The 25,909-nt window shown below is 44.4% G+C and overlaps 12 protein-coding genes and 1 non-coding gene across 13 annotated transcripts; 5 read left to right on the top strand and 8 right to left on the bottom strand.

Annotated features, from left to right (window-relative positions):
• Positions 1-47: 47 nt before the first annotated feature.
• On the bottom strand, positions 48-1,254 carry I203_105342 (uncharacterized protein; the record flags this gene model as incomplete). Its single annotated transcript, XM_019144507.1, has 3 exons — positions 48-260; positions 429-673; positions 774-1,254. 3 exons carry the CDS (start codon positions 1,252-1,254, stop codon positions 48-50), a joined length of 939 nt encoding a protein of 312 aa, XP_019005842.1.
• A 184-nt stretch (positions 1,255-1,438) lies between these two features.
• Positions 1,439-3,352, top strand: I203_105341 (uncharacterized protein; the record flags this gene model as incomplete). Its single annotated transcript, XM_019144506.1, has 6 exons — positions 1,439-1,748; positions 1,814-1,989; positions 2,084-2,585; positions 2,690-2,811; positions 2,877-2,988; positions 3,063-3,352. The coding sequence occupies 6 exons, from the start codon at positions 1,439-1,441 to the stop codon at positions 3,350-3,352; spliced, it is 1,512 nt and encodes a 503-aa protein (XP_019005841.1).
• A 229-nt stretch (positions 3,353-3,581) lies between these two features.
• I203_105340 (uncharacterized protein) lies at positions 3,582-6,135 on the bottom strand (the record flags this gene model as incomplete). The annotated part of the gene is made up of 3 exons (XM_019144505.1): positions 3,582-4,009; positions 4,129-4,781; positions 4,841-6,135. The coding sequence occupies 3 exons, from the start codon at positions 6,133-6,135 to the stop codon at positions 3,582-3,584; spliced, it is 2,376 nt and encodes a 791-aa protein (XP_019005840.1).
• Positions 6,136-6,368: 233 nt separating this feature from the next.
• Positions 6,369-6,455, bottom strand: I203_105339. The gene has a single exon. It is a non-coding gene; the product is annotated as a tRNA-Lys (tRNA).
• Positions 6,456-6,714: 259 nt separating this feature from the next.
• On the bottom strand, positions 6,715-7,226 carry I203_105338 (uncharacterized protein; the record flags this gene model as incomplete). The annotated part of the gene is made up of 3 exons (XM_065517749.1): positions 6,715-6,996; positions 7,047-7,078; positions 7,136-7,226. 3 exons carry the CDS (start codon positions 7,224-7,226, stop codon positions 6,715-6,717), a joined length of 405 nt encoding a protein of 134 aa, XP_065373053.1.
• Positions 7,227-7,518: 292 nt separating this feature from the next.
• I203_105337 (uncharacterized protein) lies at positions 7,519-9,558 on the top strand (the record flags this gene model as incomplete). Its single annotated transcript, XM_019144503.1, has 4 exons — positions 7,519-7,527; positions 7,579-7,694; positions 7,778-8,210; positions 8,272-9,558. The coding sequence occupies 4 exons, from the start codon at positions 7,519-7,521 to the stop codon at positions 9,556-9,558; spliced, it is 1,845 nt and encodes a 614-aa protein (XP_019005838.1).
• Positions 9,559-9,868: 310 nt separating this feature from the next.
• On the bottom strand, positions 9,869-12,923 carry I203_105336 (uncharacterized protein; the record flags this gene model as incomplete). The annotated part of the gene is made up of 11 exons (XM_065517748.1): positions 9,869-10,105; positions 10,223-10,557; positions 10,645-10,765; positions 10,828-11,142; positions 11,196-11,233; positions 11,305-11,400; positions 11,467-11,807; positions 11,874-11,953; positions 12,016-12,274; positions 12,328-12,486; positions 12,583-12,923. The coding sequence occupies 11 exons, from the start codon at positions 12,921-12,923 to the stop codon at positions 9,869-9,871; spliced, it is 2,322 nt and encodes a 773-aa protein (XP_065373052.1).
• A 1,033-nt stretch (positions 12,924-13,956) lies between these two features.
• On the top strand, positions 13,957-15,368 carry I203_105335 (uncharacterized protein; the record flags this gene model as incomplete). Its single annotated transcript, XM_019144501.1, has 7 exons — positions 13,957-14,199; positions 14,284-14,361; positions 14,421-14,580; positions 14,662-14,876; positions 14,955-15,016; positions 15,088-15,191; positions 15,262-15,368. The coding sequence occupies 7 exons, from the start codon at positions 13,957-13,959 to the stop codon at positions 15,366-15,368; spliced, it is 969 nt and encodes a 322-aa protein (XP_019005836.1).
• Positions 15,369-15,878: 510 nt separating this feature from the next.
• On the bottom strand, positions 15,879-17,392 carry I203_105334 (uncharacterized protein; the record flags this gene model as incomplete). The annotated part of the gene is made up of 4 exons (XM_019144500.1): positions 15,879-16,415; positions 16,486-16,560; positions 16,622-16,720; positions 16,817-17,392. The coding sequence occupies 4 exons, from the start codon at positions 17,390-17,392 to the stop codon at positions 15,879-15,881; spliced, it is 1,287 nt and encodes a 428-aa protein (XP_019005835.1).
• A 336-nt stretch (positions 17,393-17,728) lies between these two features.
• I203_105333 (uncharacterized protein) lies at positions 17,729-18,232 on the bottom strand (the record flags this gene model as incomplete). Its single annotated transcript, XM_019144499.1, has 3 exons — positions 17,729-17,882; positions 17,957-18,013; positions 18,081-18,232. The coding sequence occupies 3 exons, from the start codon at positions 18,230-18,232 to the stop codon at positions 17,729-17,731; spliced, it is 363 nt and encodes a 120-aa protein (XP_019005834.1).
• Positions 18,233-18,755: 523 nt separating this feature from the next.
• On the top strand, positions 18,756-20,440 carry I203_105332 (biotin synthase; the record flags this gene model as incomplete). The annotated part of the gene is made up of 8 exons (XM_019144498.1): positions 18,756-18,989; positions 19,049-19,115; positions 19,192-19,428; positions 19,530-19,639; positions 19,703-19,845; positions 19,904-19,979; positions 20,034-20,150; positions 20,243-20,440. The coding sequence occupies 8 exons, from the start codon at positions 18,756-18,758 to the stop codon at positions 20,438-20,440; spliced, it is 1,182 nt and encodes a 393-aa protein (XP_019005833.1).
• Positions 20,441-20,996: 556 nt separating this feature from the next.
• I203_105331 (uncharacterized protein) lies at positions 20,997-23,410 on the top strand (the record flags this gene model as incomplete). Its single annotated transcript, XM_019144497.1, has 5 exons — positions 20,997-21,298; positions 21,361-21,498; positions 21,600-21,724; positions 21,812-22,048; positions 22,125-23,410. The coding sequence occupies 5 exons, from the start codon at positions 20,997-20,999 to the stop codon at positions 23,408-23,410; spliced, it is 2,088 nt and encodes a 695-aa protein (XP_019005832.1).
• Positions 23,411-23,625: 215 nt separating this feature from the next.
• Positions 23,626-25,596, bottom strand: I203_105330 (uncharacterized protein; the record flags this gene model as incomplete). Its single annotated transcript, XM_065517747.1, has 5 exons — positions 23,626-23,960; positions 24,058-24,780; positions 24,875-25,196; positions 25,297-25,337; positions 25,437-25,596. The coding sequence occupies 5 exons, from the start codon at positions 25,594-25,596 to the stop codon at positions 23,626-23,628; spliced, it is 1,581 nt and encodes a 526-aa protein (XP_065373051.1).
• Positions 25,597-25,909: the final 313 nt, after the last annotated feature.

Here is a 25,909-nt window from a genome sequence, read left to right as displayed (position 1 = left end):
TTTGATATTCTCTACATGTATTCTGGTATATATGCATATACGAGAATTTACATACTGTACGCTCCAGCTTTACCATGGCCGAACCTATCTCCTAAACCTCTAGCATCTTTGATTTTCTTCTGCCTCTCGTTGTCGGTCAAAAGTCGACCTGTCACCCCCATATCTCTATCATGGTCCCATATAGCTGGCGCTTCATCGTCTTCGCCTTTCTTCTTCTTCGACAGTTTGGATGCGTGTTGATCGAGAAGAGATGGGCCCCGCTATAAGGTTGCAGGACGTTAGCAATGATCGGAAGGTATGGTAGAAGGGCAGAAGAAGCGAAGAGTAGCGCAGATGGAAGGATTGAGAGGAAGTAACACAAAGAAAATGGATATACACGGTGCATCGCAATCCCGTTGCCAGCCAAGAAGATAGTGATTCAGACTCACATTATGAGCCTGCAACGTATTCCTGATATCCTCCTCTCTTCTCCTCTTCCTCCTTTCTTCCTGCTCTTCATCGAACGACATGATCCGTTCTCCGGCTTTATCCTTCTTCCGCTTGATACCAGCCACCTCATCCGCTATACGCTGAGCCTTCTCAGCCGGAGTTTCAGTCCAGACACTATGATCTACCGATTCGGGCTCTCGAGTGGATTTTGAGAACGTCGAGGGTCGTTTACGAAGTGGGTCGACTAGATACATATCATCAGCTTGATCTATTTTGACTGATCCCATCATTTCTGCTCGGATAGAATATTTGGATATTTCTGTTGCGAGAATGACACCACTCACCATTAGACAATACTCCACTACTTGGAGGGACCAACATCCATTCTTCCCTCTTCTTCTCTTTCGGTCTACTCTCCTCTTCCAATATTTTCCTTCTTCTCTCCTCTCTTTCCAAAAATTCTCTGACGGCTGATCCAGCAGAATCCTCTTCTCCGTTGGTAAGTACAGGCATAGGGCCAATCACATCATCGTCATCACTATCCTCTTCGTATGCTGCTGGAGGACGTGACGGTCCTGCAGCTGCCCCAGCTGAGGGCAATGACGGCCCTGCAGCTGGAAGACTAGGCCCAGCTGGTCCAGCGGGCGCTTTACGTGCTGCTGCTAGGTGTGGTGGAAGTGCTGGTCCATAATCGTCATCATCTTCTTCATCTCCAACAGGTGCAGGTGGTGGTCGTACAGGTCCTTCAGTATGAGGTTCAGGGGATGTAGAGATGTCGCCTGCCAGATGAGCGAGATGAGGTGGTAAGGATGGTCCAATGGGCATGATGAGAGTGCTTTTGCTTTGCTTGGTGGTAAGAAGGAGGAACGAATGGAAATTCCAGGTTTTATGCCGAGATGATGATGATGTGTTTCATGGCGGTGCTCCATACGAGAACCTATGAAAAACAATAGATTGCCACCGATTCTTATCCCTCTTTCTTCTTCCTGTCCTCCATCAAACAAGCACAATGACCCAAGATACCAAACCATTCATCCCATCACTCTCCCCAGAGGATGATCTCGACCTCCCTCCACCATCATACGACACTGGATTAGCGGCTTCGTCCTCCTCTTCTTCTCGACCCGATGCCGGGTCATCCAACTCTCGGCCGGTCGAAGAGAGGACTATCCCTCAACACTTGTTTCACCTTTTCAGTGGACCACCAAATGGGGAACCTCCGATAGGAAGGGATGGTGTTCCTCCTGAGCAGATTCAGAGGATTGCATGGGGTCAGAAGGGTCATGATATAGAATCTTGGGATCCCAAATTGGCTGATCGTACGTTTATCTCTATTTTGACATTCCCATACGAGGTATGTCCAGGTTACTTACAGTTCACTTAGCCGAGGTTATGTACGACTTCATCAGAGCGCAAGCCATGGTCCCACCAACGATAAAGATCAGATGTCGAGGTCGGCATATGGAGACATTGGAAAGAGATCAAACCGTCATTGAGAATGGTATTGAAACAAGTAAGAAAAGAGGAGAGTCCTATTATGTGACGGATTTCGATTTCACCGTGAGTTGTCATTTCAAGCCAATTGTCTATTTATACAATCCCAACATTGTCACATCTTACGTCGAAGCATGTCCTTATATGGTTGTGTTTACAGATCAACTTGTCAGGTATTGTCAATCATCGAACAAACAATAACCACATTCACTTGCGAACAGTCGAATCTGATAGAGCGGCTTATAGAGGGACTCATACAACACGCTACGGCGCTTCTTTCGCCCCTGATCACGGTACTAGATCGTTCTCTCAAGGTGGCTATCGATCATTGAACACTGAAATGGAATACGGTGTGACAGATGTGGGAAGACAACCTACTTCGGCAGAGCAAAGCGACGTTGACGCATGGAATGTGTACAGAGCCAAAAAAGGAATACCAGGTTGGGTCAACATGCAAAACGTTGCTGAATTTTGGGATACAAGGATCAGATCTAAGTTACTTAGTCACGCGGATGTGGAGAGTGCCAGAACTGTTAGAGATCACGATAACAGACCAAGTCTGAAAGAATGGTGTAAAGTGTATTGCAGAGATAAGGGAATCTTCAAGGAGTTCTGGGTACACAAAGGTGTATATGGCTGGGAGATGGAAAGTGTCCAAACGGGTGAGTGTATATTGCATGTCAAAGAGATATACCCTAGATGTGCGACAGCCACCAATTGTGCTAAATTGAATATGATGGAGGAAGCTGACACATATCATGCTCAGCGATACGCACTGCGATCCTCTCAACAGGATATCAATCGAATTACCTTACAGTCACGACCGATATTACTCCGCTAGCAATAGTCATTCGACCGAACAATATCTTGAGTAGAGCCGTAAACAATGTATGTGTCTGTTCGACAGCATATGTGATACTGATACATAAGGCTGATCTTGTACACACTGATAGGGATTTATCTACTTCTTGTCCTGGATTACGCTGATCTGGCCACTGATCTGGATATTCAAGAGGGTTTTCCCTAGATTCCTAGGTGCTCCATGGAACGTAGCTTATGTGAATTGTGAGTATTTTCATCCACCTTTATTCAAAGACAGTTCTCTGATTAACTTGCTAATCGACTTACATATCGTGTAGACGCATTGAAATGTTACCCTCCACTTCCCTCTACATACCCCGCCGAAACGATCCTCCAAGCTCAAGATCGTTTAGCGGCCCTGTACAAGCTGCATCCTGAGTTACCTGAGAATCCGACTTTGCAATATGGGCCCAAGGGTGTACATTACTTGTTAGGAAGGAAGGAAGGTGAATGGTTCAGAGAGTGGGAAGAAAGAATCAGGATGGGCGTGAGAATGAAATTTAGAGGCCAGCTTGAGGGTGGCCAACAGGGAGAACAAAACGCTGGACAAGGATTGGATGGATACTAGGAGGTTATATCTACACCGATGACTACAGAATTTGCACATGATAAGGTTGTTTGTCTACTCTTTGTCGCTTGTATTTCACTTTACTTGGCTGCGTAATTACCATTGTTTTCTAGTACAGACACGATATGTATGTGATTTTACGGCTGCGGGATGGACCTAGATTTTACATTTAACGTAAATGCAACGGGTTATATACAACAAGTGATACTACGATATTGCACAATGGTATTCACTCTTCTCCCTTATCGTCCTCGTATCCGTCTTCCTCTTCATCCTCATGTTCATCTCCCTTTTCATCTTCATACTCTCGTAATTCATCCTCTTCCTCAAGAGCCAACCCTTCTCCCTCCGCCCCTGCATCCCCTTCGTCCTCACCGTCCTGCTCATCATCTTCAGATCTGCCATCCTCTTGATCCGTATCAGTCACCTCGTCATCATCATCCCCAACATCGCCTTCATTGGGATCCCAAACATATCCATTCCCTTCGTCCTCACTACTATCTGAATCACTATCGATGATCCAAGCGTTTGACTTCATCCTCTTATTGGCTCTGGCCAATTTCCTGATTCGCGTAGTGGGATATCGCTGATGGATGTTTTCTTTGTGTTTGCGCTTACGACGTGCTGAGTCGGTAGATAAGAGAAGATTTATGTATTCTATTCACAATTACCGATAATACCATTAGCTATGACAATCTTCTTCACCTCTATATCAGTATTGGGAGGGAGAGTGACAGAGATGATTGGGAGGGAGAGTGACAGAGATGAACACCAACCTTTCTCAGACTTGATTTCGTTCTTCCTATCTTTCGTCCAGATCTCACTTCTATCAACATCATCATTCCCATCATCTACTGCAACCCATATGGAATTTTCATATTGCTTATCATGAGCTTCATCCATCTTATACAACGCTTCATCAAGCTCTTTATCCTCAATTTCAGTTGCCGCATCACTGATATCGTCATACAACCCTTGTCCATCTTCCTCTTCTTCTTCATTTGAGTGAGTTGAGATATAAGGTAGATCATTCCACTGAATTTCACCTGGAGGTAGAATCGATGAATGGTATCTTCCAACTCTAACTCCAACTTCTTCCTCTGTCGTGTCTTGATTATCGCCTTCCGTAACTTCTATGTCTTGTTCCTCCTGCTCATAATTTGGTTCATTATCGAACAATCGCTCGATGAATTCCAAAATAAGTTCAGAGGGATGTACAAGTCCTTCTTTGAGGAGTGCTTGGTGGACATGTTCCGGTGAGATCTCGGGGAGAGGTCCATCGTGGTTGTCTGAAGGATGTTGAAGGTATGATTGTTCAGCGATAAGTATGGAGGAATAGATGAGTCGCCGAAGTCGGTTGACAAGGAGAGAATGGATGCCTCGAAGTGCGCCGGACGACATTTCTCGTGGGTCAGTCAAATTCAGTCGTCTGACAGATGGATCATCAGCCAAAGACACGTAGTTTCATGTAAGTATCGACATACTCACCTGTTGACTCGTTCAATCATCTCATAATTGAACACTTCCAACCCGGTCATCATCAAATGATCATACATTCCTATCCTGCGGAGATGAGCAGTCTGTACATTCGTATCATTCCGCCTTGTAATTCTCTTCTGAGGTATCTTGGGCGCTTGATCGCTATCAGTTTGGGTTACCGGCTCTCTACTTTGAAAGATCGCATCTGCCCCTCCTGCCAGATCAATCTCATCCCTTGTCAATCCCTCCTCTATCAATTTCTGAATTCTATACTTCTCCCTATTTCTACGTCTGTTGATGATTTTGGACAACAATTTCCTTTGTTCGGGGGTACGTTCTTTCTTTGGTATGTTGATGATTTCGTTGTAATTCTGTTGATCTATCGTAATTTTACCTCTTGGATCTCCTTTCGTTGGGATGCCTCCTATCACCTCCGAGCCTTTTTCCTCTTCTTCTTCCTCATCATCTTCATCCGCTTCATCTTCGAGTGGAACTGACTTCTTATTAGGCGATCGAGTTGATGTTGATGTTGATACCATTTTGACACGATCAGAATACCAAGTTGACCAATCGGGCTTCATCAGATTGTTCACCACTGTCAACTTCTCACCATCCATCTTCATGAGGTAATCATCAACTTCCCATTGATTGCTCATCTTCTTATAAGCAGGATGATTCTCTATAAGTTTATTCCGCAGGTACGGTGTCATCTCCATATCTTTTTTCCATTCTTCCACAGGCGATAACCCATCAATTACCGACTTCTTCTGAGCTCTCCTTTCCTTCTTTATCAATGCATCCCTTTCTTCATTCTCTCTCTCTTCTAACTCCTTAATCACATTGTCCGCCAAAGCTTCTTCTTTATCTATCCAATTATCAGATACTTCCCTGGCAGAAGGCGATAACCCTTTCCTCCATGATCTTACTCCATCCCATCTTAACCTTTCCAATCCTGCATCACGTCGTTTACGATCGACCTGACCTACAATCTCTGAGCCTAAGTCTAACAAATAGAGATACCATTCAATCTCATCCTGGTTCTTCGTCTTGAGCTCACTGGCAATGAGATCCAAGCGATATCGCGAATGACGACTTAACGAAGCGAAGAATATCTCCTTCTCTTCTGGTGTCCACACTGTGTTGGATGGGGGAACGACTGTAGAACAAGGATTTCGTTTGTTGGGTACGAGGATGGATCTCTGACCTAGGATCTGACGTTTGGATTGTTGGATGTGCGTATCGAGGTGGTGGAGGTACCATGTCGAGCTAGATTCGTCGGGCATAGGATCACTCGAGGAAGACATAGCATAATATGGTATGGCTTGATATCACAGGATGAGGGATGAGGGATGAACAGATGAAGTGATTCATGGCCATGTAATCAGGTCCTAAAATGTGTGTCAAGGTTGTTCATACTCAACTCTGGGGCGAATCAAAAAAAAAAAAAAAAAAAAAAAAGGATGCGGAGAAGTGCGACGCCAAAGGACACAATCGAAATGCAGATACAAAGGCAAAAACAGCAAAAAAAATTAAAGTTAGCCCTCGGTGGGACTCGAACCCACAACCTTCCGATCTGACTCTGAAGTTAAGAGTCGGATGATCTAACCAATTGAGCTACGGGGGCTCTGTGCTTGTGACAATTTTTGTTACAATATATGTTTTTGCGTTTTGACAGGAACTGAGGCCGGAAATTGTTGAGCCACAGTCCTTCTCTAATGGGACGTTGTAGGAAGAGCCGCCCTTCTCGACTCAGGAATGTATGAGTCGACCAATGGTGTATACATGCCTCAACTGAGTGGATGATGTTCCTCCTATCGTGCAGCATGAGCACGAAGGTGTCAGTACAAACTATTTTACATACATCCTAGTGACTATATACAACGCTATCCCAAACAATCAATACCAAATCGGGTTCTCCCGCTCTCCCTCTTTGTATCCTTCTCCCAATCTAACAAAGCATATTTTGCCCTTTTCAGAATCGCCGTGCCATATTCCCCAGTCGCAAGAGGAGGAGCAGGCTTTGTCCTATCCGCAAGAAATATGGGGATCTTATTTTCTCCATCTAGGATCTGAGCATCGGAAGCATCATACCCTCCCCCTAACATCACTGCGTCGGGTTTGACATTGAAATTCTGAGTACCGATGATTTCCTCGCTCGGCTTGGGCTGAGGTAGATCTTGGTATTGATTGGAAAGGATTAGAGGGATTTCTTCACGAGCCTTTCAAGGGATGTTATGAATCGGACAACTAAGTGATTCTGATAAGCAGATGGCCTTGTAATGCTGTAACGAGGTTGCTAATCACCCTCTATTTCAGGTTTGAGTCCTGCTGTTACTGCTTTGCCTACCGAAGTGGTTTTACCGCAAAGTATGACCCGTAAGAGTGGGTTTGACATTGTTCGTTACTATGTCGTCGTGGAAAGACGAGTTGAGGTCTAAGAGGTGAGGATTCGTGGCATGGGCATGCCAAAGTTTTTGTCATCTGCATGAGAAATGTGTAATATGTAGTCTTAGCAGGATAAGCACTCGAAATGCTGAATAGCTGAGACTCAGCTGAGGAGGTGACGCTCAAAACGATGACATCATCACTTTCTCACTCAAAACAGAGAGCATCAATTGTAAATAGTCTTCTTCACATTCCTCAACTTTTCTCGTTACGCTTTTTAACCCTACAACGACCCATTGAGGATGGATCAGGTAAGCAGCTTACGATCTACCATACTCACACTTCAGCTAACCTTGATATAGGACGCTTTTCGTAATTTACTTTCCGCCCCACGGCCATCCGCTGGTGGTAGTTCCTCCCGAGGGGTCTTGGGAGCACCTGCCCCAAAGAGAGGATGGGGACTGAAAGCAAAAGAAGGGTGAGTGACTGCTGTATCACGATATATACCTGGAACATAACGTCAGGTAAGCAGCTGATGCCTAACTGGATAATGTGATATAGGTACGAGAAGAAGAAAGAAGATAAACCACCCAAACCTGAATTTGCCCCTCGTAAATACCACAAAAGAGAACCACCTCCGGAATTGGCATACAAAGATCGAGCGGCATTACGTAGAGAAGGTCGTAATGACGAAGAGTATGAGAACGTCTCGAAACTTTTAGAAGATTTTGAAAAGCGTAAAGCTGAAGCCAGGAGACCAGAAGAGATTGAGGAATTAGAGAAACAAAGGGCGTATTTAGGTGGTGATGTAGAACATTCCGTATTGGTCAAGGGTTTAGATTACGCCCTTTTGGCTGCTAGGAAGGCGGAACTGGCTAAGCAGAAAGGAGAAGAGATAGATGATGAGTTGGATGTGCTCCAGCAGGGATTGGGAAAGAGGGAAGAGAAGGAGGGAAAGACGAAGGAAGAGAAAGTGGAGAGTCTTGGTAAAGGGGTGAGCTATTTCTGTCTTGTGGGTACAAGAAAGACTGATTATGTCGGGATATGGGAAATAGTTCAAATCGATAGCTCAGAAAAAGGCAGAAGCGGACGCAGCGGCTAATGCAAAAGGGGAGAAGAAAAAGAAAAAGAAGAAGAAGAAAGTTAAACCTGAGGCAGAGACTGGACCTCAGTCAGAAAGTATCGCAGGACCATCGACGGCCATCAAGTCTGAAGTACAGGCTATAGAGGTCGATCAGCCTCAATCCTCGAAGAAAGCTGAACAATCCGATATACCATCTGTGATCGGCAAGGCAGAACAACCGGCACCACCATCAGATGATGACGAAGACATTTTTGGGGATGTGGGCGAGTATGATCTTGGAGCAGCTGCACCCGAATCTGATTCTGATTCCGAGGATGAGGCGATGGATGTGGATCCGCCATCCAGAGGTAGATCGAGGACTAGATCACCTGTGGATCGGAAAGATGGTCTTCGACCTAGATCACCAGGGTATCGACATGATCGTTCCAGATCAAGATCACGATCACGATCGGGGTCAAGGTCATATGATAGGAGGAGATCAAGTTCAAGATCTAGGTCATATGACAGACGAAGGCCAAGGTCAAGATCTCATTCGAGATCAAATGGATATAGAGATAGGTCACCTGTATACGAGAGTAGAAGAAGAAGATCGTCCTCGTACGATAGGGAAAGGAGGAGATCGCCCAGTCCATATAGGAGGCGGTATAGGGATAGATCGTATCCTCGTGATAGGTCTAGGTCCAGATCCAGATCACCATACTATTCTCGAAGACGATCTCGATCTCCTTCGCCATATTATTCCAGAAGAAAATCACCTTCACCTCGAAGAGGTACCTATCGAGCAAGATCGAGATCGAGATCGCCACCTTCCAGACGTAGATACGATTCCAAATCAATCTCAAGATCACCTACACCTCCAAGACCCATTCGTGAAAGATCATACAGCCGTTCACCCACTCCTTTGTTGCACGAACCTATCCGATCACCCTCAATATCAGATGACGAGGATGATGAACAAGGTCCAGGGAGAATCACGAAACTTCAACCATTATCATCCTCTGCTATACCCTCTTTAAAGAATTTCTTACAAGCTGAGAACGAAGCTGCTCAAGCCGAGGAGAAACGAATGAAGAAAGCTAAATGGAGAGCGCAGCAGGGGTTATCTGCTCAGGAAGGAGCATCGGAACTTCTCGCCTCGGAGGGTAATAAGAAGGAAGGTGGAGAGAAGCAAAAGGCGAATAGGGAGTATCAGTTGTTGATGAATCGAATGAACAAAGGTGAAAGTAAAGATAAAGATGATAACCAAGATAAGGAGTAATGAGTGGATTGCACGAATAGATGATAATGGTACTTTGGCCATTAGCTTTCATGTAGGATTGATACCAAGATTGAACAGTAAATTATGTACAACGATGCATGTAATTTGGATTTTGTAACGCAAACGATAGTGATTTGAACGATATATACAATGAGGGTTGCCCCTTTTCTTCTTTCTCTGCATTTCTATCATTTCTATCCCTATACTCCTCTAACCCCTCTATCTCTCTTTCTCTTGCTAGGTTCGAAAACAATTCAATGTTCGAGTGACCGTCGATACTGGTGTCGTCCAATCTACGAGTGGATACCTACTAGGACTTTCCCTCACTCACATCCCTCATCCTTCCATCGATCAGCGGACAGACAATCGCCAGATCATCGCTCAGATTCTCTAATTCTTTCTTCTCCTGATTGACCAATAAATCATCATCGGCATTTTCAGCTGGTTTCACAGGTTGTGATCCTGGTAAAGGTGTCGGGGCCCGGGGTTTCCATTCGCCTGGCATGTGAGGGGCATGTTGGCGTTGCTGTCGCATTGCCTGACCGGCCTGATACAGGATTACGAATGATCAGCTTTGTTATACATCGAGAGTACAATGAAACGAAAATGCAAGTGAAATTTGGAGGGACCAATGGAATATCGAGTTGTAAAATGGACAACTCACAACTTCATCCACACTACTCATATGTTCATGCTTAGCCACGTGTAATGCATCCCTTATAGTCCCCCAATCGTGCTGTACGACATGTCGACGAAGTACACCCCAAGCTGAACTTGCCGATCTCTCAGATACCGGACTGAGCACACTATGATGAGAGTTGGCTAAGTTGGAATTGGGTGATAAGAAGCCTTTGTTAGATTGTGGTGAAGATGATAAGGACGATGAAGGTGAATGTTGATGTTGAGCTCTAGCCCTTGATAACACTTTGTCCGTTCGAGATGATAGGTGGGCTGCGGCGGCTGATTCTAATTGTTTGTGTCTGAATATGTATGATGAGCCTGAAGTATACCACATCATCTGTAAGCCCATGTCTTCATGAATCGAAGAGTAAAACAATCTGAAAACCTTGACTTTACTGGACTTACCCAACAGGAACGATCGGAGTATACTACTCATAATCTGTCCATTCTCATCATCCACAATATACTTCCTGTTTTTCAAGTCCGTAAACCCATCATAGCCTAAAGCCATGTATTCTCGAGTAATCTATCACGAGCAACCATCAGCTGCTATACATATCTAGGTATAAGCTTTGCACCTGAACATACCACTCTGTAAACCTTCGAACTATCCCTCTTGATCTCCTCGCCTAACTCCAATTTCTTCTGCTTGACAACCACTCTCGTACCATCGTCCTGTTCTTTGAAATCGACAAAATCTTGTGGATTTTCAATTTCATCGTCATCATTGTCCTCTACTCTTTTAGGTTTTTTCGTCTTGTGTATGGATATGATACGTTGATTGGGCGGTCTAGTATGATCCCATTTTACTGCTAAACCAGAGACGATGGGGAACCTTCCTTCTTGCGATGGCCATTTCGATAAAGCCGATTCGAGCGTATCCCATATGCCCGCTCCGTCAATCTACATTCATTCATCATCAGCTACGAAACTGCTAGGTAGGAGAAGCAGCTTACTTCGATGCAGACCACTGGATCTTCGAAGGGCAGTATTTCTGACAAACAATACAATCATAAATCAGCTAAGGCTACTTTCCAACAGGTCTTTTGGAGTGGGATAGCTCACCCAATATATCACCTAATGTTATCTTTCCTGGACCATATTGCGAATCCCCTCTTAATGTTCCACCACAAATGATAACAGCATCCGCGCACTCTTTATCTTCCCCATTACCGCCATTCGCAGTAGGGGTATTACCGTTAGAGGGTGTATTACCAGTGCCGTTACCGTTCTTGCTCTTATCTAACATGCTTTCCGCATAAGCATGCAAAAGCACATCCGCAATCCAATTACCCAGACCATTTTCCTGCGTCCTAACGATTTCTGATCTAGCATCAAATGGCGATAAGGTGAAACAAACAGGTTTCTGGATTGCTTCCGATACAGAGGCCAACAATGATTTGACCATCGTATCGAAGGATTCCGATGATGGTGAAGAAGGTAATACGTATAGATGTTTCCCTTTGAGGGAAGTGATGAGATGTTTACGGATCGATCCAGATTTCGTAGGTGTTAATTCGAGTGAGGCGGACGTGAGATCTCTGAAGTCGGTTCCTGATTTGATCAACCTGTCTCCGAAGACATCAGTCATTTCCCTATGAGCTCAAGAAAGTAAGACAATGGTATGAGCTCACCTTACACCTTGATCCTCCGTCGTTCCTGGTGCGTCATGTCGACCTGAATATCCTTCCCATGAAGTCTGACCTTTACCGATCTGTACTTATCCGCTTAGCACTCGTCTATATCATCTACCGCACTTATGAAAAGGGCACCTACATAGTAAATATGGTCATGTCCACCTATCAATAGATCCACACCATGCTCATTTTCAACGCCTGGCTTGGCAGCCACAGCTCCGAGCTCATTACATAATTTGATATCGTTGGGCACCCTACAGTGGGTAAGGGCGATGATGAGGTCTACCTGATGCGGTCCATTGGGATCACGAAGTTCTCTCGATAGCTCCAACGCAGTCTCTCCCATTGGTCGATATCTGAACGTCTTAGGCCATGAAGGAATAGTATCGATCCAATCCCTGTGAACCCATTAATCAATAATTGAGAAGATCCAGTAAGAAATGACACGTACTGCTCGACCAAGCCAATAACACCTATTTTCACTCCGCATCGTTCAGTTATCCAGTATTTATTTAATGTTTCAGGTACTTGACCGGTCTTCTCATCTATGATATTCGATAAGAGCCAGGGGAAGGTGGTTGACTCGATCAACTTGGTCAAATGGGGATACCTATTCGAGATTCACGATGTCAAGATCACTTTTAGCATCAAGAATAAGAAGAAGACCAGATTTGGTAGTATAATTATGTTGTGTAGTCTCACTCACCCAAAATCAAAATCATGATTGCCCACACAAGCTATATCCAATTCCAGCGCATTAAGCAGCGGGACCATATGACTTCCCCTCGATATACTACTTTCCACCGAAGGGTTGAATACATCTCCAGCGAATAATACCAATCCATCTTTCACTGGCTGTGTATCCTTTCCTTTTGTCTCTGATCGATCTGCCCATTTGTCTCTCTCGGAAAAGAGCAGCTGGGCGAATTGAGATACGTTGATATGTTGTGAATCGGATGAGCTCGTGGGTGGTGCACCGGGTTGAGGATTGTATTTCTGAGATACTCTATAGACGTCGTTGAAGCATAGGATCGGTACGGTGGGCATGTTTAGCTATTGTCAGAGCTTAAAGATGCTCTGACTCAGTATATCATAATTCTGTGTGTGAGTGAGATGTACAGAGTGTGAGTATTGAGCTTGAGCCGATCATATCGAGTGGAATCGTCACCACGCTCAGACACGTGTAAGATAGATCACGTGATCTTAGCGGTTGTTGTTTCATCTTCGATTCTGCAATTCTACTTCGACGTAGCGGTAGAAAGAGCTGTTCATACCTTGAACCGATACTTCCCCCCGTTGCAGATCGACTTGCAAGGTTAACTCTTGCAACGGTCGGATCAATCTTCACATCTTCACACAAGGAGGAAGTTGAGAAAACAAGGGGTGTTGCTGTTTTCGTGATCTGAACGTATGACGACATCTGAACTCCTTTGACCTGCGCCGCGCAATCAAGCATTCAGCTGGAACAGACCTCTTCTCCGTTCAGCTGCATTGATGATCCGCGAATATGAACAGTCCATCCAATAACATATCGTTTCAAGGTCAGTTTTTCATTCCAATCGAGTATGACGAGCATCGCTTAAACACGTGTCATCCGATCCCGGCATTTTTCATTCCGACATCGGAACAGAGGTTTAACCGTTCATCCAGTAACTTGTGCAAAATGAGATTCGTTTGCCCCTCCCCTTCCAGGGTTTCCCTCTGCTCCATAAATGGGAATTGGCGAAATACGTAAAATCCATTTATGGGATTATCCGTCATCGGACCTCGCTGTATCTCTGGGGTATGATCGACATTCCTCCCCTCTCCTGTTTTGATCGTGATGATGATGCTTGTCAATTCTCAAAGTCCGGTCCCGGTCCGGCGAGGATTGAGCGATTGAGCTGTACAAAGATTTTCTTTGATGTTACTTCAGCTCCAACGCCTTTTCAGCATGGAAGGAGAAGATATATAAACATGCGAGATACCAGGTTACGTTTTACCCCACAACTCACTTCAAACCATTCTCAAATCATTCTAGCAATCAAATACATCTACTTACTCAGTAACAAAAAATTCTAGAAGCATATAAATTCACAAAATGGTACACGCTCCAGAGATAACCGACTACATCAAGACCCGAGCCAAGGCTATGGACGAGGTATCAGATCAAATTGATGAAGTCAACTTGCTCAAACTTAAACAAAATGCTAAAGCCCAAACCGAAAAGAGTCAGCAGGACGATAACGATTTTGAAGGTGACAGTAAATTCGATAGCGAGAAGGATAAATCGGTTTTCAGACAATATGAAAATGCTTGTGACAGAGTAAAAAACTTTTATGCAGTGAGTTTACAATAACAGTTTTAAAAGACCTCAACGCCACTTTCCATAGAAGAATCATACTGATTCGTGGGTCTGATTCAACAGGAACAACACACTAAACAAACATTGAAATACAATTTACGCATGCGAAAAGAATTCAGAGAGACTACTAGAGCACGAATGGTGAGTGATCATCATCACGCTCAATCAACGATGCATCGTACTGGTATTGCTGCAAATAGGGCGTATGGGAAGCACTCGAATTACTCAACACACTAGTGGACGAGTCCGATCCCGACACTTCTGTCCCTCAGATCGTCCATGCCTTGCAGGCAGCAGAGGCAGCAAGGAAGGATGGCAAGCCAGAGTGGATGCAATTGACTTGTCTGATACATGATTTGGGTGAGTACGATTTTCCAGACGAGACCCGCCACTTTTAGACCAATCGACCAATTGACTAATATATATGGTATCGATGTTTAGGCAAATTACTTTGTTTCTTCGGTGCAGACGGTCAATGGGATGTAGTAGGCGATACATTCGTAGTAGGATGTAAATACGTCGACGAGATCATCTACGGTCCTGAGAGTTTCAAGGAAAACCCAGATTATTACAACGAGAAATTACAAACGGATTTGGGTATCTACGAGGAACATTGTGGATTGGAGAATGTCATGATCAGTTTTGGACATGATGAGGTGAGCGACTATGACCGAAAGCTCGGTGAAAATTGAACGGGAGTTTAATACTGATATTTAACCTTTGCTTTGTTGTAGTACCTCTATCACATTTGCAAAACCCAATCGAACTTGCCCAAAGAAGGTTTATGGATGATCAGGTGAGTTTAATGCCATCTCGTACCTTTTCTTCCCACTATGGTGCTGATCTGTCTTGGTCCCATCTGCGTAGATATCACTCGTTCTACCCTTGGCATCGAGCAGGATCAAACGCCTACAGGCATCTCATGGTAGAAGAGGACGAACAAGCTCTGAAAGCTGTCAGAGCATTCAATCGTGAGTAATATCCGTCAACTGTATGGTATGTCATGAGATTAGTATCTGATTTTACCGATTTGTTTCGTAGCGTACGATCTCTACTCAAAATCTGATGCTCCACCAAACGTAGATGAGTTGAAGGAATATTATCAATGCCTGATCAAGAAATACTTCCCAGAGGAGATTGAGTGGTAATTTAAAAATAAATTTCCATCATGTTAGATCGTCGAGACATGTTTATAAGAATCAAATAAACTATACAAGATTGAATTATTTTTCTCTTGAGTTGTATTATCGTATTTTCGATACTGTATATAGATAGCAGAGGATAAGAGAAACAATCAAAAAGAAGTGATGCATGGACATTTCGAACATTCAATCATCATACTTGCAGTGCTGCTTTTATCTAATTACAGTCACATATCTCTATGCAGAAAAGAGTGACGTGCGTGACTTGGAGCAGATTCATACTTTACTAACATATTGTATCTCGAGATTTGAACTATCAACGAATTACTAAGCATAAGAAGAGGAGTTTCCTGCTGGTCTTGAGAGTTTTGTGCTGATGGACTGATCATTTAAATACACTACGATGATCATAAAAGATACCGGAGGAAGAATGAGTTTTGGAGAGAAAGCGAAAGAGAAATGTACCAAAAGATTAATTTATCCCAGCCAGTAATAACCTGACCATACTATACCATTCTACATTCGTTCATCCCAAGGATCCATGACAAGTTCCATCCATCCATCTTCTCCTTCTCCTTCTCCAGTCCCATGCTCCATATTCTCATCCATCTCCATCCCTGCATCTTCCTCACAGCCCCCATCTTCCTCGTCCTCCTCTTGCTGTACCTCCAGCGGATCCAATTTGCCAGTTTGCCAATTATACCCTACCAACCCTACCAGTTCAGGATGAACATGTTCCTTCATCCTATTCCTCTCCACTGATAATCTTCGATGTATCTCAGTGCGCTTGGAACTCAGAGGGAAAGAGGCAATTTCATGTTCCTGCCGTTGTTCGTTTTTGTCAAGTGCGATCAAAGAGGGTCGATATTCCTCGCCTAAATCCTCAAACGATCGATAATTCTCGAGATGCAACGGTGCCATCGGTAGATCGAAGTTGGTGAAGAACTGATCACCATATATAGTTTCGAGTTCAAGTGGGAATTGGATATTCCTCTTATTCGAATTTAAGAGACGTGTTTGGAGTTCGGACAATTCTGATGATTTGACGATTCCCTACTTTTTCTTCATTAGTCTACTACTGTATCTTTGTTCGAGCTGAGAACAGCTGAAGCAAATGACTCACCCATAAAGAATGATTATAAGCTCTTCTGGAGATCTTGAGTGGATGCCAAGTGAAATTATGAAAATAACCGTTGTTCTACAATAAACACCCAGCATAACGTCAGCTCATTGCCCAACAATCTATCTAAGCAACTTACCACTCGCAGACCTCTCAAGGCACTTCCACGATTTTCGAAATCTATCTGAGCAGTATATAAAGAGTGGTATTCGAATTCTTTGAAAACAATGATCGAGAGCTATACATCCAATCCGATCATACATCAGTACTCTTTTTCGAACACACCTGAAGGAACATTTAGGATATTCTGGGATACGATTGAGGTGAAACTCACAATCTTCCCACAAGGTCTGAATATACTCCATAGAGCAGTTTTCATCTCGTCCATCCCATTAAACGCTTGAGGTATCAATCCCATCACTTGTACATTCGTTTCACTGACACCGACTAGATGATCTTCGAATAACCCCGTTGACCGATTGAGACGTTTGTAAGTTGTCCAACCGAGCAGAGGTCGAAGGGAGTGTCTATCTACTACGATGTACGCAGGAAATGGTTCATTGTCAGCGGGAGGTGTGGGCGAATGAGTCAATTCCGGAGTTGAAATGTCGACTTGATGATCCGAAGGAAAATCTTGCCCGGTTAGTGGGTTTGGGATACTATCGTAATGAGGATTTTCATTTTCAATACGACCTGGTGCGGAAAGTTCGTCGTCCTGCAGATCTTGAAGGGATCGAGACTCGAATGATGATGCATGGAAAGTCGAATATCCCCTGATTGGTACAGGAGCAGAATGAGGGAATCGACGTGGTGCATTTGTATTGACAGGTTCCAAGTTGGATCCGGTCAACCGAGGACGGGTATGTGGTCGATGGGAAGAGGAGGGGGAGGTCTCACGAGGACGTTTCATTGTGCGGCGGCAAGATGAATTGAGGCTGGATCACAGTATAGTTGTGTTATGACATGTCATCATTTGGTAGGATGAGTACGATTGAAGAGAAAGAAGAACAAGAAAGAAGAAGGATTGGTCAGTTGCATAACGGCTCCGATCGATTGGTGTTAGGTGGTCAGCGCGTCGTTTTTGGGATTGCCAAAGGATGATTCGATCACAGCGAAAGATGGAAAGAGATACATGAACAGTACAGAAGCACAAAAAGCCGATGACAACAGACATAATGGATATAAGATACAACTCACAACGGATCTATCTCAAATAGAGGACAACAATAAGATAATACGCCTCATATTACCAATTGTTCTCTTTCACTATCTTGGCTTGTTCCAATATAAACCTGTTCTCTTTATATTTCTGTTCCGCCGTAGGCGTCTTGAGGTATTTCCATCCCAATGACGCACCACATGATGCGCAGAGGAGATCGGCACATGTATGTGTACCGGTACTATACACGACGAAACTGGCTTCAGTCCAGTATCACTCTAATGGAATGGAATGGAATGGAGTATGATAGCTCACATCAATTTACGTTCTTCCTTCTTACCTAAACTCGTGTTAATAGTAGAATTGATCAGACTGGTCACGAACGATCCCCATCATCAGTTAATTGGATGCCCTGAGAGGATGGATGCCATAAACTTACAAAGCTTTGCCTGATCCACCTGTGAACCCCTTCGAACACAATTCATCCTGTAAAGCAATAACACATGAACATCCTTTACAGCTGAACACGGGCTGGTCCGAGGGTAAGTAATGTAGATCCTGTTTGGAGCAAGTCGTGAATTCTTTTGACATCGTGACTCGTACCCTGCATCCGTCTTGTCCAAGGCAAAGCGGATATATTCGATAATATGTAGATTAGATATGCCTAAGTGGATAACATATATGGAAGCGGGGGATCGTCGGAGTCCCGTTGGTTTCTGTTGGTCCAACCGGTCCGAGGACGAGGAGTGAGGGATGAGAAAGTGATCGATGCCATGAGGGTGAGGTGAAAAGGGAGCTTCGGAATTGGTTAGAGCGTGTGTCACCGGTTGGTTGTTCAGGGCAACTGTATACCCGATCAAGAGATAAGGTGGGTTTGTAATCGCTCATTAGGAAAACATGGGGTTTCTCTAATCGGTGCAATTTACTGCCGTTAATTGGATTTGTAATTCCACCATCTCCTCCCCAAATAAACGAAGTGACACCCATAGATTGAGGTATTCCGCCCAACTTCCCTACTTCCTGTTCCCAAGTCCTCTTCTGATATCTTCCCTTCTTCCTCCTCTTCTTCTCATCATTCTTACAAGATACCCAATCAAAACCATATCATACCAACATGCCAGCCTTAGCTAGCAAAGCACTTCGACCGACCCTAATTGCACCTTTGGTGAGGGGTACAAGAGGGCACGCAGTGGCCGTCGATCCACCTTACCTCCCTCCCAACCCCACTGCCAACACCTCGTCTCAAGCTAGGCCAAGATACGTTGATGGGGATGTCAGACATGATTGGAGGAGATCAGAGATCCAGAAAATCTTCGATGCGCCTTTGATGGAAACCATCTACAGAGCTGTACGTTCTCTTTTTCAGCTGAAGCACACAGACGATGGGAGCTGATCAAAGGGGAATAGGCAACTGTCCATAGGATGCATCAGGATGCTTCGAGGATCCAATTATGTACTTTGATGAACATCAAGAGTGAGTGGTCACCTGTCCGGACAGCATCGGAACGCCTTTTCCTTGATCTTACTGATCCGTTTATACGTATGTTCAGCCGGTGGATGTACAGAAGACTGTAAATACTGCTCTCAGTCATCATCCTACAAAACCCCAACAAAAGCATCAAGGTTAATCGATATTGAACCTGTGTTGAAAGCTGCTAGGGAAGCTAAGGAGAATGGTTCAACGAGATTCTGTATGGGCGCTGCCTGGAGGGATTTGGCGGGTAAGAAGAGTGGTTTCGAGAAGATCTTGAAGATGGTCAGCGAGGTTAGAGGGATGGGTATGGAAGGTGAGTCCAGATCATTGGCAACACGATTCGGTCTACTACCCCAATCATATTCGTGACAAAGCAGAGCAAGGTGTATTGACAGATGTTGTTCGGATTTGTAGTATGTACCACACTAGGTATGCTCTCGCCAGACCAAGCTCGACGATTGAAAGAAGCTGGTTTGAGCGCGTACAACCACAACCTCGACACTTCTAGAGAATTCTACCCAGAGGTGAGCTACAAATCGTATCTACGTGTCCTCATATCGAGCTGACAACGCATGTCAATAAATTAGGTCATTACATCCCGTACATACGATGATCGATTGGCTACTATCGAAGCAGTGCGAGAAGCTGGTATCTCCGTTTGTTCAGGTGGTATTTTGGGTTTGGGAGAACAGGACGAAGATAGAGTGGGATTGATCCATGAGGTTTCGAGGTGAGTTGCTGCAGAGCCGACGTTTCCAGCATCCAGTTGACCAAGAATCTTACGTTAGATTACCACAACACCCCGAATCGTTCCCTGTTAATACGCTTGTTCCTATCGAAGGTACTCCATTGGAAAAGAATGACGTGAGCTAACGCATGAAGGAAGGGCTTGGGCGGTTAGCTGATGATATGTGATAGCCTGTCGGAGTCCACACTGTCCTCCGAACCATCGCTACTGCCCGTATAGTTTTACCCCGGACTATTATCAGGTTGGCTGCCGGACGACACACCTTCTCAGAGACCGAACAGGCTATGGTGAGTTTCAAAAATCATCGATGAGCATACCTCACCATGCAAGATTTCTCACATCATCACATTAAAAGGCCAACTGATGATCACTCTCACAGGCATTCATGGCAGGAGCCAACGCGATTTTTACCGGAGAACGAATGCTCACCACTCCATGTTCAGGATGGGACGAGGATAAAGCGATGTTGGGTAGATGGGGTCTGAGAGGTCAGAGATCATTCGAAGATTCAGAATCGGTATCTACCACACCGATGATGACGAAGGAACAACAAGCTTTACATGGTGTAAGCTATTAGGCGATCACATGTGAACATAGATTTTAGATATACTGGTTCAAACAGTATTTGAATTTCTAACGAGTTGGGGACATTTTTTGTATATATGCATTTAAGCTAAGTCAATCAAGGTGAGACATTTAGTCACGGTCTTTGGTGATACTGATAATGCTGAAGAACGATGATGAACGAAATTCTGATTTGGACTGAAATAGATGATATTTGTTCGAGATTAGATCATTACCTGCCTTTCTCACAAGTTTCGGACGTTTTACTACTTGCTGAGATGATACCACTCGTACTCACCGATGCATGAAGCTGGCTGATGATGATGAGAAATACCACGCATACTAGGTTCAGCTCCATTTTGCCTTCTATCCCTCTCTTTGGTTTTCTTCCTTTTTCCCCTCTTCCCCCTCTCTCCGTTGTTTGTATCATCACCCCATCTGCAGAAAGACGCTGGCGTCTTCCACCACCATCCTCTCACATTCCTTTACTCGACCCAAAACAGCCTGATCCGAGAGACTAGAATTGCAACGCGTCTTCTCAGCTGGGTGAGACGCCTTCGATAGGCATCATGCGAATCTCTCAGAACGGGGTGACCGTGTCTCTCTTCCTCGTTCTACCTCTGATAGTACGGGCGAGAAAACATCACGACGAATCTGATGAGTATGGAGATAATGGTGGAGGGTACGATGCGAGCTCGAATGCTGAAGATAATGACATGGGATCGGGGTATGGTATGAATGGGTCAGAGGATCAGGGTGATATGGGATATACAGTTTCAAATGTGAATGATGGTTATCGGAATGGTATAAAGTGGATCTCACCCTCTTCGGGAGATATACTACCTTCAGGTGGATCATTGACTGTCACCTGGTGAGTCAAACAATACCAAACGAAGAGAATTTCTCACTGAAATCTGATATTGGATGATGTAGGAGTTCACCTCGTCCAATCTATTCACCCTCGTTTTCACTTTGCACTTCTACTTCCGGTACATCCACGGCAGCAGATTGCGGGAATGAGAATTGGCCTGACGTGAAGGATAATGGAGATGGGACGTATTCTGCTATTGTGTGAGTAGATATTTAATCACCCAGGAGGAAATATCCTTGTGAACAAACGAAGAAAGGCCAGGCCAATATGGAGGATTGATACTGATATTGTGTTGAAACAGGACGATGCCGGTCATCTCGCAATCTATTGAAAAACTGTATCTTTCAATGAATAATCCAACGAATAAAGGAAGGACGTTCAACTCCCCTGTCTTTGGGGTGCAAGGGGATAGTGGTGTACCTAATGGTGAGTTTATATATATATATACCTTACGTCGTGTCCGAATCCAAAAAGGCCTGGTGCTGAACGTGTGTTCCTTGCTTGTCATCACAGCATACGTCGCTTCCCCCTTTAATCCTACCACCGCTGTGATCCCTACGCCAATGCTTACTGCTAGTTCTCTTTCTCTCACTAATGCGATAGGTGATGAGCTCGCTGGGACTGGGACTGGGACTGCTTCAGAAACGATTCCAGTAGTCACAAGTCCCCTGACACTGAGTAGTACAGTTGCCATACCCATCTCTGGCAGTACGGTCAAAGTCGATCCCACTGTGATGAAAAGTATAGCAAGTAAGTACAGGTCAATAGTATTCTTCATCTGATGTAGAATTTAGCACTGAGCTTTTCTCATCGATATCGTCTTTAGCCTCTCTAACGCCGACAATCATGGCAACACCGACCATCTACTCAAACACGCCAATCATCCAAGCTCCTCTCCAAGCTACCTATTCCTACCCTTACTCTTACACCCAGCCCACCCAACTCAGTGCCAATGCCAATGCCAACCCCAATGCGAACAACATGACAGCGAACGAACAACCTAGTAAACCCAATATCAAAGCTATTGCCTTACCTATATCGATATGCGGATTGATCCTCATCGCCGCATTGATATTTTGCGCTAGATCTAGGGTATTTCGAAAGACGGGATTGGGGAAGGATGTGGAGAATGACTGGCAGAGTGTTATCAAACAGAAAGCTGCAGCAGCCTCTTCCCTTGCTATTGCTCCTTCAGAATCCAAAGGAGGAGTGGAAGTTAGAGAAAGAAAAGAGGTTGTAGCAGACGGGGTAGGGGTTGTACCTACTTTGGGATATAGAGGAAGACAGTATTCACGAGAATATGAGAATGGGAGGAGTTTGAGTAGGGAAGAGAGATTTACGCAAGTACCTAAGGTGGATTATGAGAGAAGAGGAAGTAGGAATCAACGATTTATGTACGATGAAAGAGATAGAGGAGGGGGAAGGGATAGAAGGCATAAGCATAGACATAGAGAACGAAGAGAGCTGGGGTCAGAACGAGAACGAGATGAGTCGTATTATTACACCTACCCCTCGGACAGATCCAGGAGATCTTCTGCTCGCGATGTCTACGATAATGATAGTGGGAGATCTCAAGGATATTATTCGACCAATCGACGATCATCAGGTGGGATAGGAGGTATATACGATCGAGAATACCCATATGAGCAAACATCAAGAACGTACGGTAAATCGTCAAGTGGTAGACCATCGATAGCACCTAGAGAATCGTATTGCGCACCTCTGTCCAACCCTTATGATCCACCTACACCTACCAAAAGAACGAGTAGACCTTTACCTGAACCTATCATTCGATCATCTACTAATTCATCTACACGATCGAATATGTACGACCATCACCACCAGGAGGAAGTCATGATGCCTCGTCAGAAGACACTGCCTCATCTAAGTGGCGGATTGAGAGATGACAGGGATCCATCATCGTACGTGGGTGATGGTGGAAGACGGGCCAGCAGAGGAAGAGGGGAGAGCGGAAGAGAAAGAGAGCTTGAGAGTGATACGGAAGCTGGATGGGAGATGGATCTCGCTAATCAAGGGAGATATGTCACTGGGGAAGAAGGGATGGGGGAGTTGTATGAGAGTTTGAGAAGAGCTATTCAGAGGGGATGGTAAAATAGAGCCATTATGGTGTCTCTTAGTTCAAACCGTTATGCATACCGTATCGATCGATTTTATCGACCTTTTTTTACCTGACATAATTGAAGTCCATGAAAAGAACGTCAGCTTAGTACACATACATGACGCTATTGTACCGTACCGTACTGAACTAGACTTTACAGCAAATCCTGGACGAACCAAGGTTCTCAGCGCTCCAAAAGTTCCCAACCTCAACCGTATATATTCGCGAACGGCTCATCGGCCACAGCCCATTGCCGTACTACAGGTACTAGTCCGTTCTGATTCCAATGCCCATTCCTATCCCTCTCATCACTACCTTTTCGATTCTCCTCTATGACCTGTCTCAGCTGGACTTCTGCCCGATGTCTACTCCCACTCAACCTCTCTTTCATCTCCAGCCCCCAGAACACCACTCTCCTCGCTATCAACGACAACTCCGTATGTCCCTGTGCTAGCCAGAGTAATCTCTTGGATGCTTTGATCAACGGGCCATTTCGTAATTGACTCTGAGTCATGTAATCTCCCAATGAGGAATTGAGATTATCTACCGTGAATTAAATGAACCGAACGAATGATCAAGCAACCGAGATGACAATGCACAGTCCATATTAACTGGCACATCACAATTAAACTTAAAAAACAGAAATGATGATACTCACCTATTCCTGTGTTGAGAACTTTGACCAACTCCACCGAATCTACTATCGCACTTCCCGCTCCAGCCCCACAGAAAGGAGGCATCCCATGAGCTGCATCACCCAATAAAATGACCTTTCCCCTTCCTGCCACTGTTTTATTCATACTATACATCTGAAAACCCTTTCTACGAGGCCATCCATCGGAATTTTCAAGTTGACGGAGGAACACCGAGTGAATGGTGGGTTCACAAGTGCATTTGGACAATTTGGTGCAGTAGGATGGTTCGAGCCATTTAGAAGGGATTGTCAGAGCTACGTAGACTGATGGGTTGGCTGTATGACTGTCGAGATTGATATGGGTATGATCAGTGTTAGCGTTACCGTTAGTAGGATTATCGATAAATTGTTTGTTTTCTCGATTATTTTCATCAATGAAATTTCCAACTTGATCGTTATCCTCAATTCCTCCAGCGATACTCTGATTCTTCAAGTCTTCTCTATCCTCTTCTATACTCTGAGCTTGAGCTTGAGTTTGATGGCCTAAAGGAATTATAGTAGCTGAGAACGAATCTCCCACAATTGTATTAATCCCATTTAAGTCTTTACACCATCCAAGTACTTCAGGGGAAGTATATCGTGAATTCATGATTGTCCAAGGTAACTTCTCTAATGAGTTTTGGCTGGGATATAAAAGTTGTCGAGTATGGGAGAACATTCCATCTGCACCTACAAAATTCAAAAGTTGATTGACTTCAGAAAAAACGACATTCAACGAGAAATTCGCGTTTAAAGGATTTTGGTTGTTTTGACTTTGACTCACCAATTACCAAATCCACTTTGAACGTCTCCCCATCACTTAACACCACTTCTACTCTCCCCTCTCCCACAATCTCATCAAGAGATAGGAGCTCCTTCCCGTATTCCACCTTGTCTTCATCATTTCCATCCCTCAAGATCGACATCAGATCTTCACGTTCAATCATCGATCTCACACCTGGATCACGTATAGTCCTCCACATAGCCTCACCCTTATAATTACCTACCGTCAAGCCATCGTGATAGATCGGTATGGTCGATTGGGCTTTTTGGAATCTGGCTAGATCAGATGGTGTGAGGAGGTCTCTGAGGGCTTGACGAGATGCCTATCGTGCCACATTCGAGTACGATACGATCAGTATGAATGGGCTTGGATGAGGCATCAAGGAGATACGAGTCAAAGGGAAGTACGGTAGGTGAACTCACAGAGGATAGATGAATTGGATAACCTAAATCTATTGATGGTGCTATTCTCCTCAAATAATTAAGAGTTATCAATCAGCACAATACTCCAATATAAACTGCACACGACACACGGCCTCCAAAAAAAGAGACAACCGACTCACCTTGTTTCTTTTCTATAATCCTATACCCTACTAAACCCTTCTGGTATATCTCACTCCGTCTTAGAGCATATACAAAACTCAGACCTGCTATTCCAGCTCCTACGATTAGAATGTCCAATTTCTTGATTTGGGTATTATCAGCATCAGTGTCAGCGGACATTATCGCAAGAGCTCTAGTGTACTGTATATGTATATACCTGGTTATTATGGTTAGTGGTTATGGGTATGGTCATCGTCATCAATCAGATCGAACCTCATCAAATCCAACTATACACATCCGGTAGATAGTGGACTGTGGACTGACATGCAATGCAGGAGCATCAATGAAAGGATCTACCGTTCACCCTACCTTAAATTTACATGAAAGGATACTTATAGAAACAGATCAGATGAATCCTTTGGTCTCAGACTCCTTGATGATCCTGGATACAGTCATTGTCCACACAGGAAAGATTACCAGCTGGAGGACGAAA

Source organism: Kwoniella mangroviensis (assembly GCF_000507465.2).
Source record: "Kwoniella mangroviensis CBS 8507 chromosome 1 map unlocalized Ctg02, whole genome shotgun sequence".
Classification (NCBI taxonomy): Eukaryota; Fungi; Basidiomycota; class Tremellomycetes; order Tremellales; family Cryptococcaceae; genus Kwoniella; species Kwoniella mangrovensis.
This window is presented reverse-complemented; position numbering and strand designations above follow the sequence as displayed.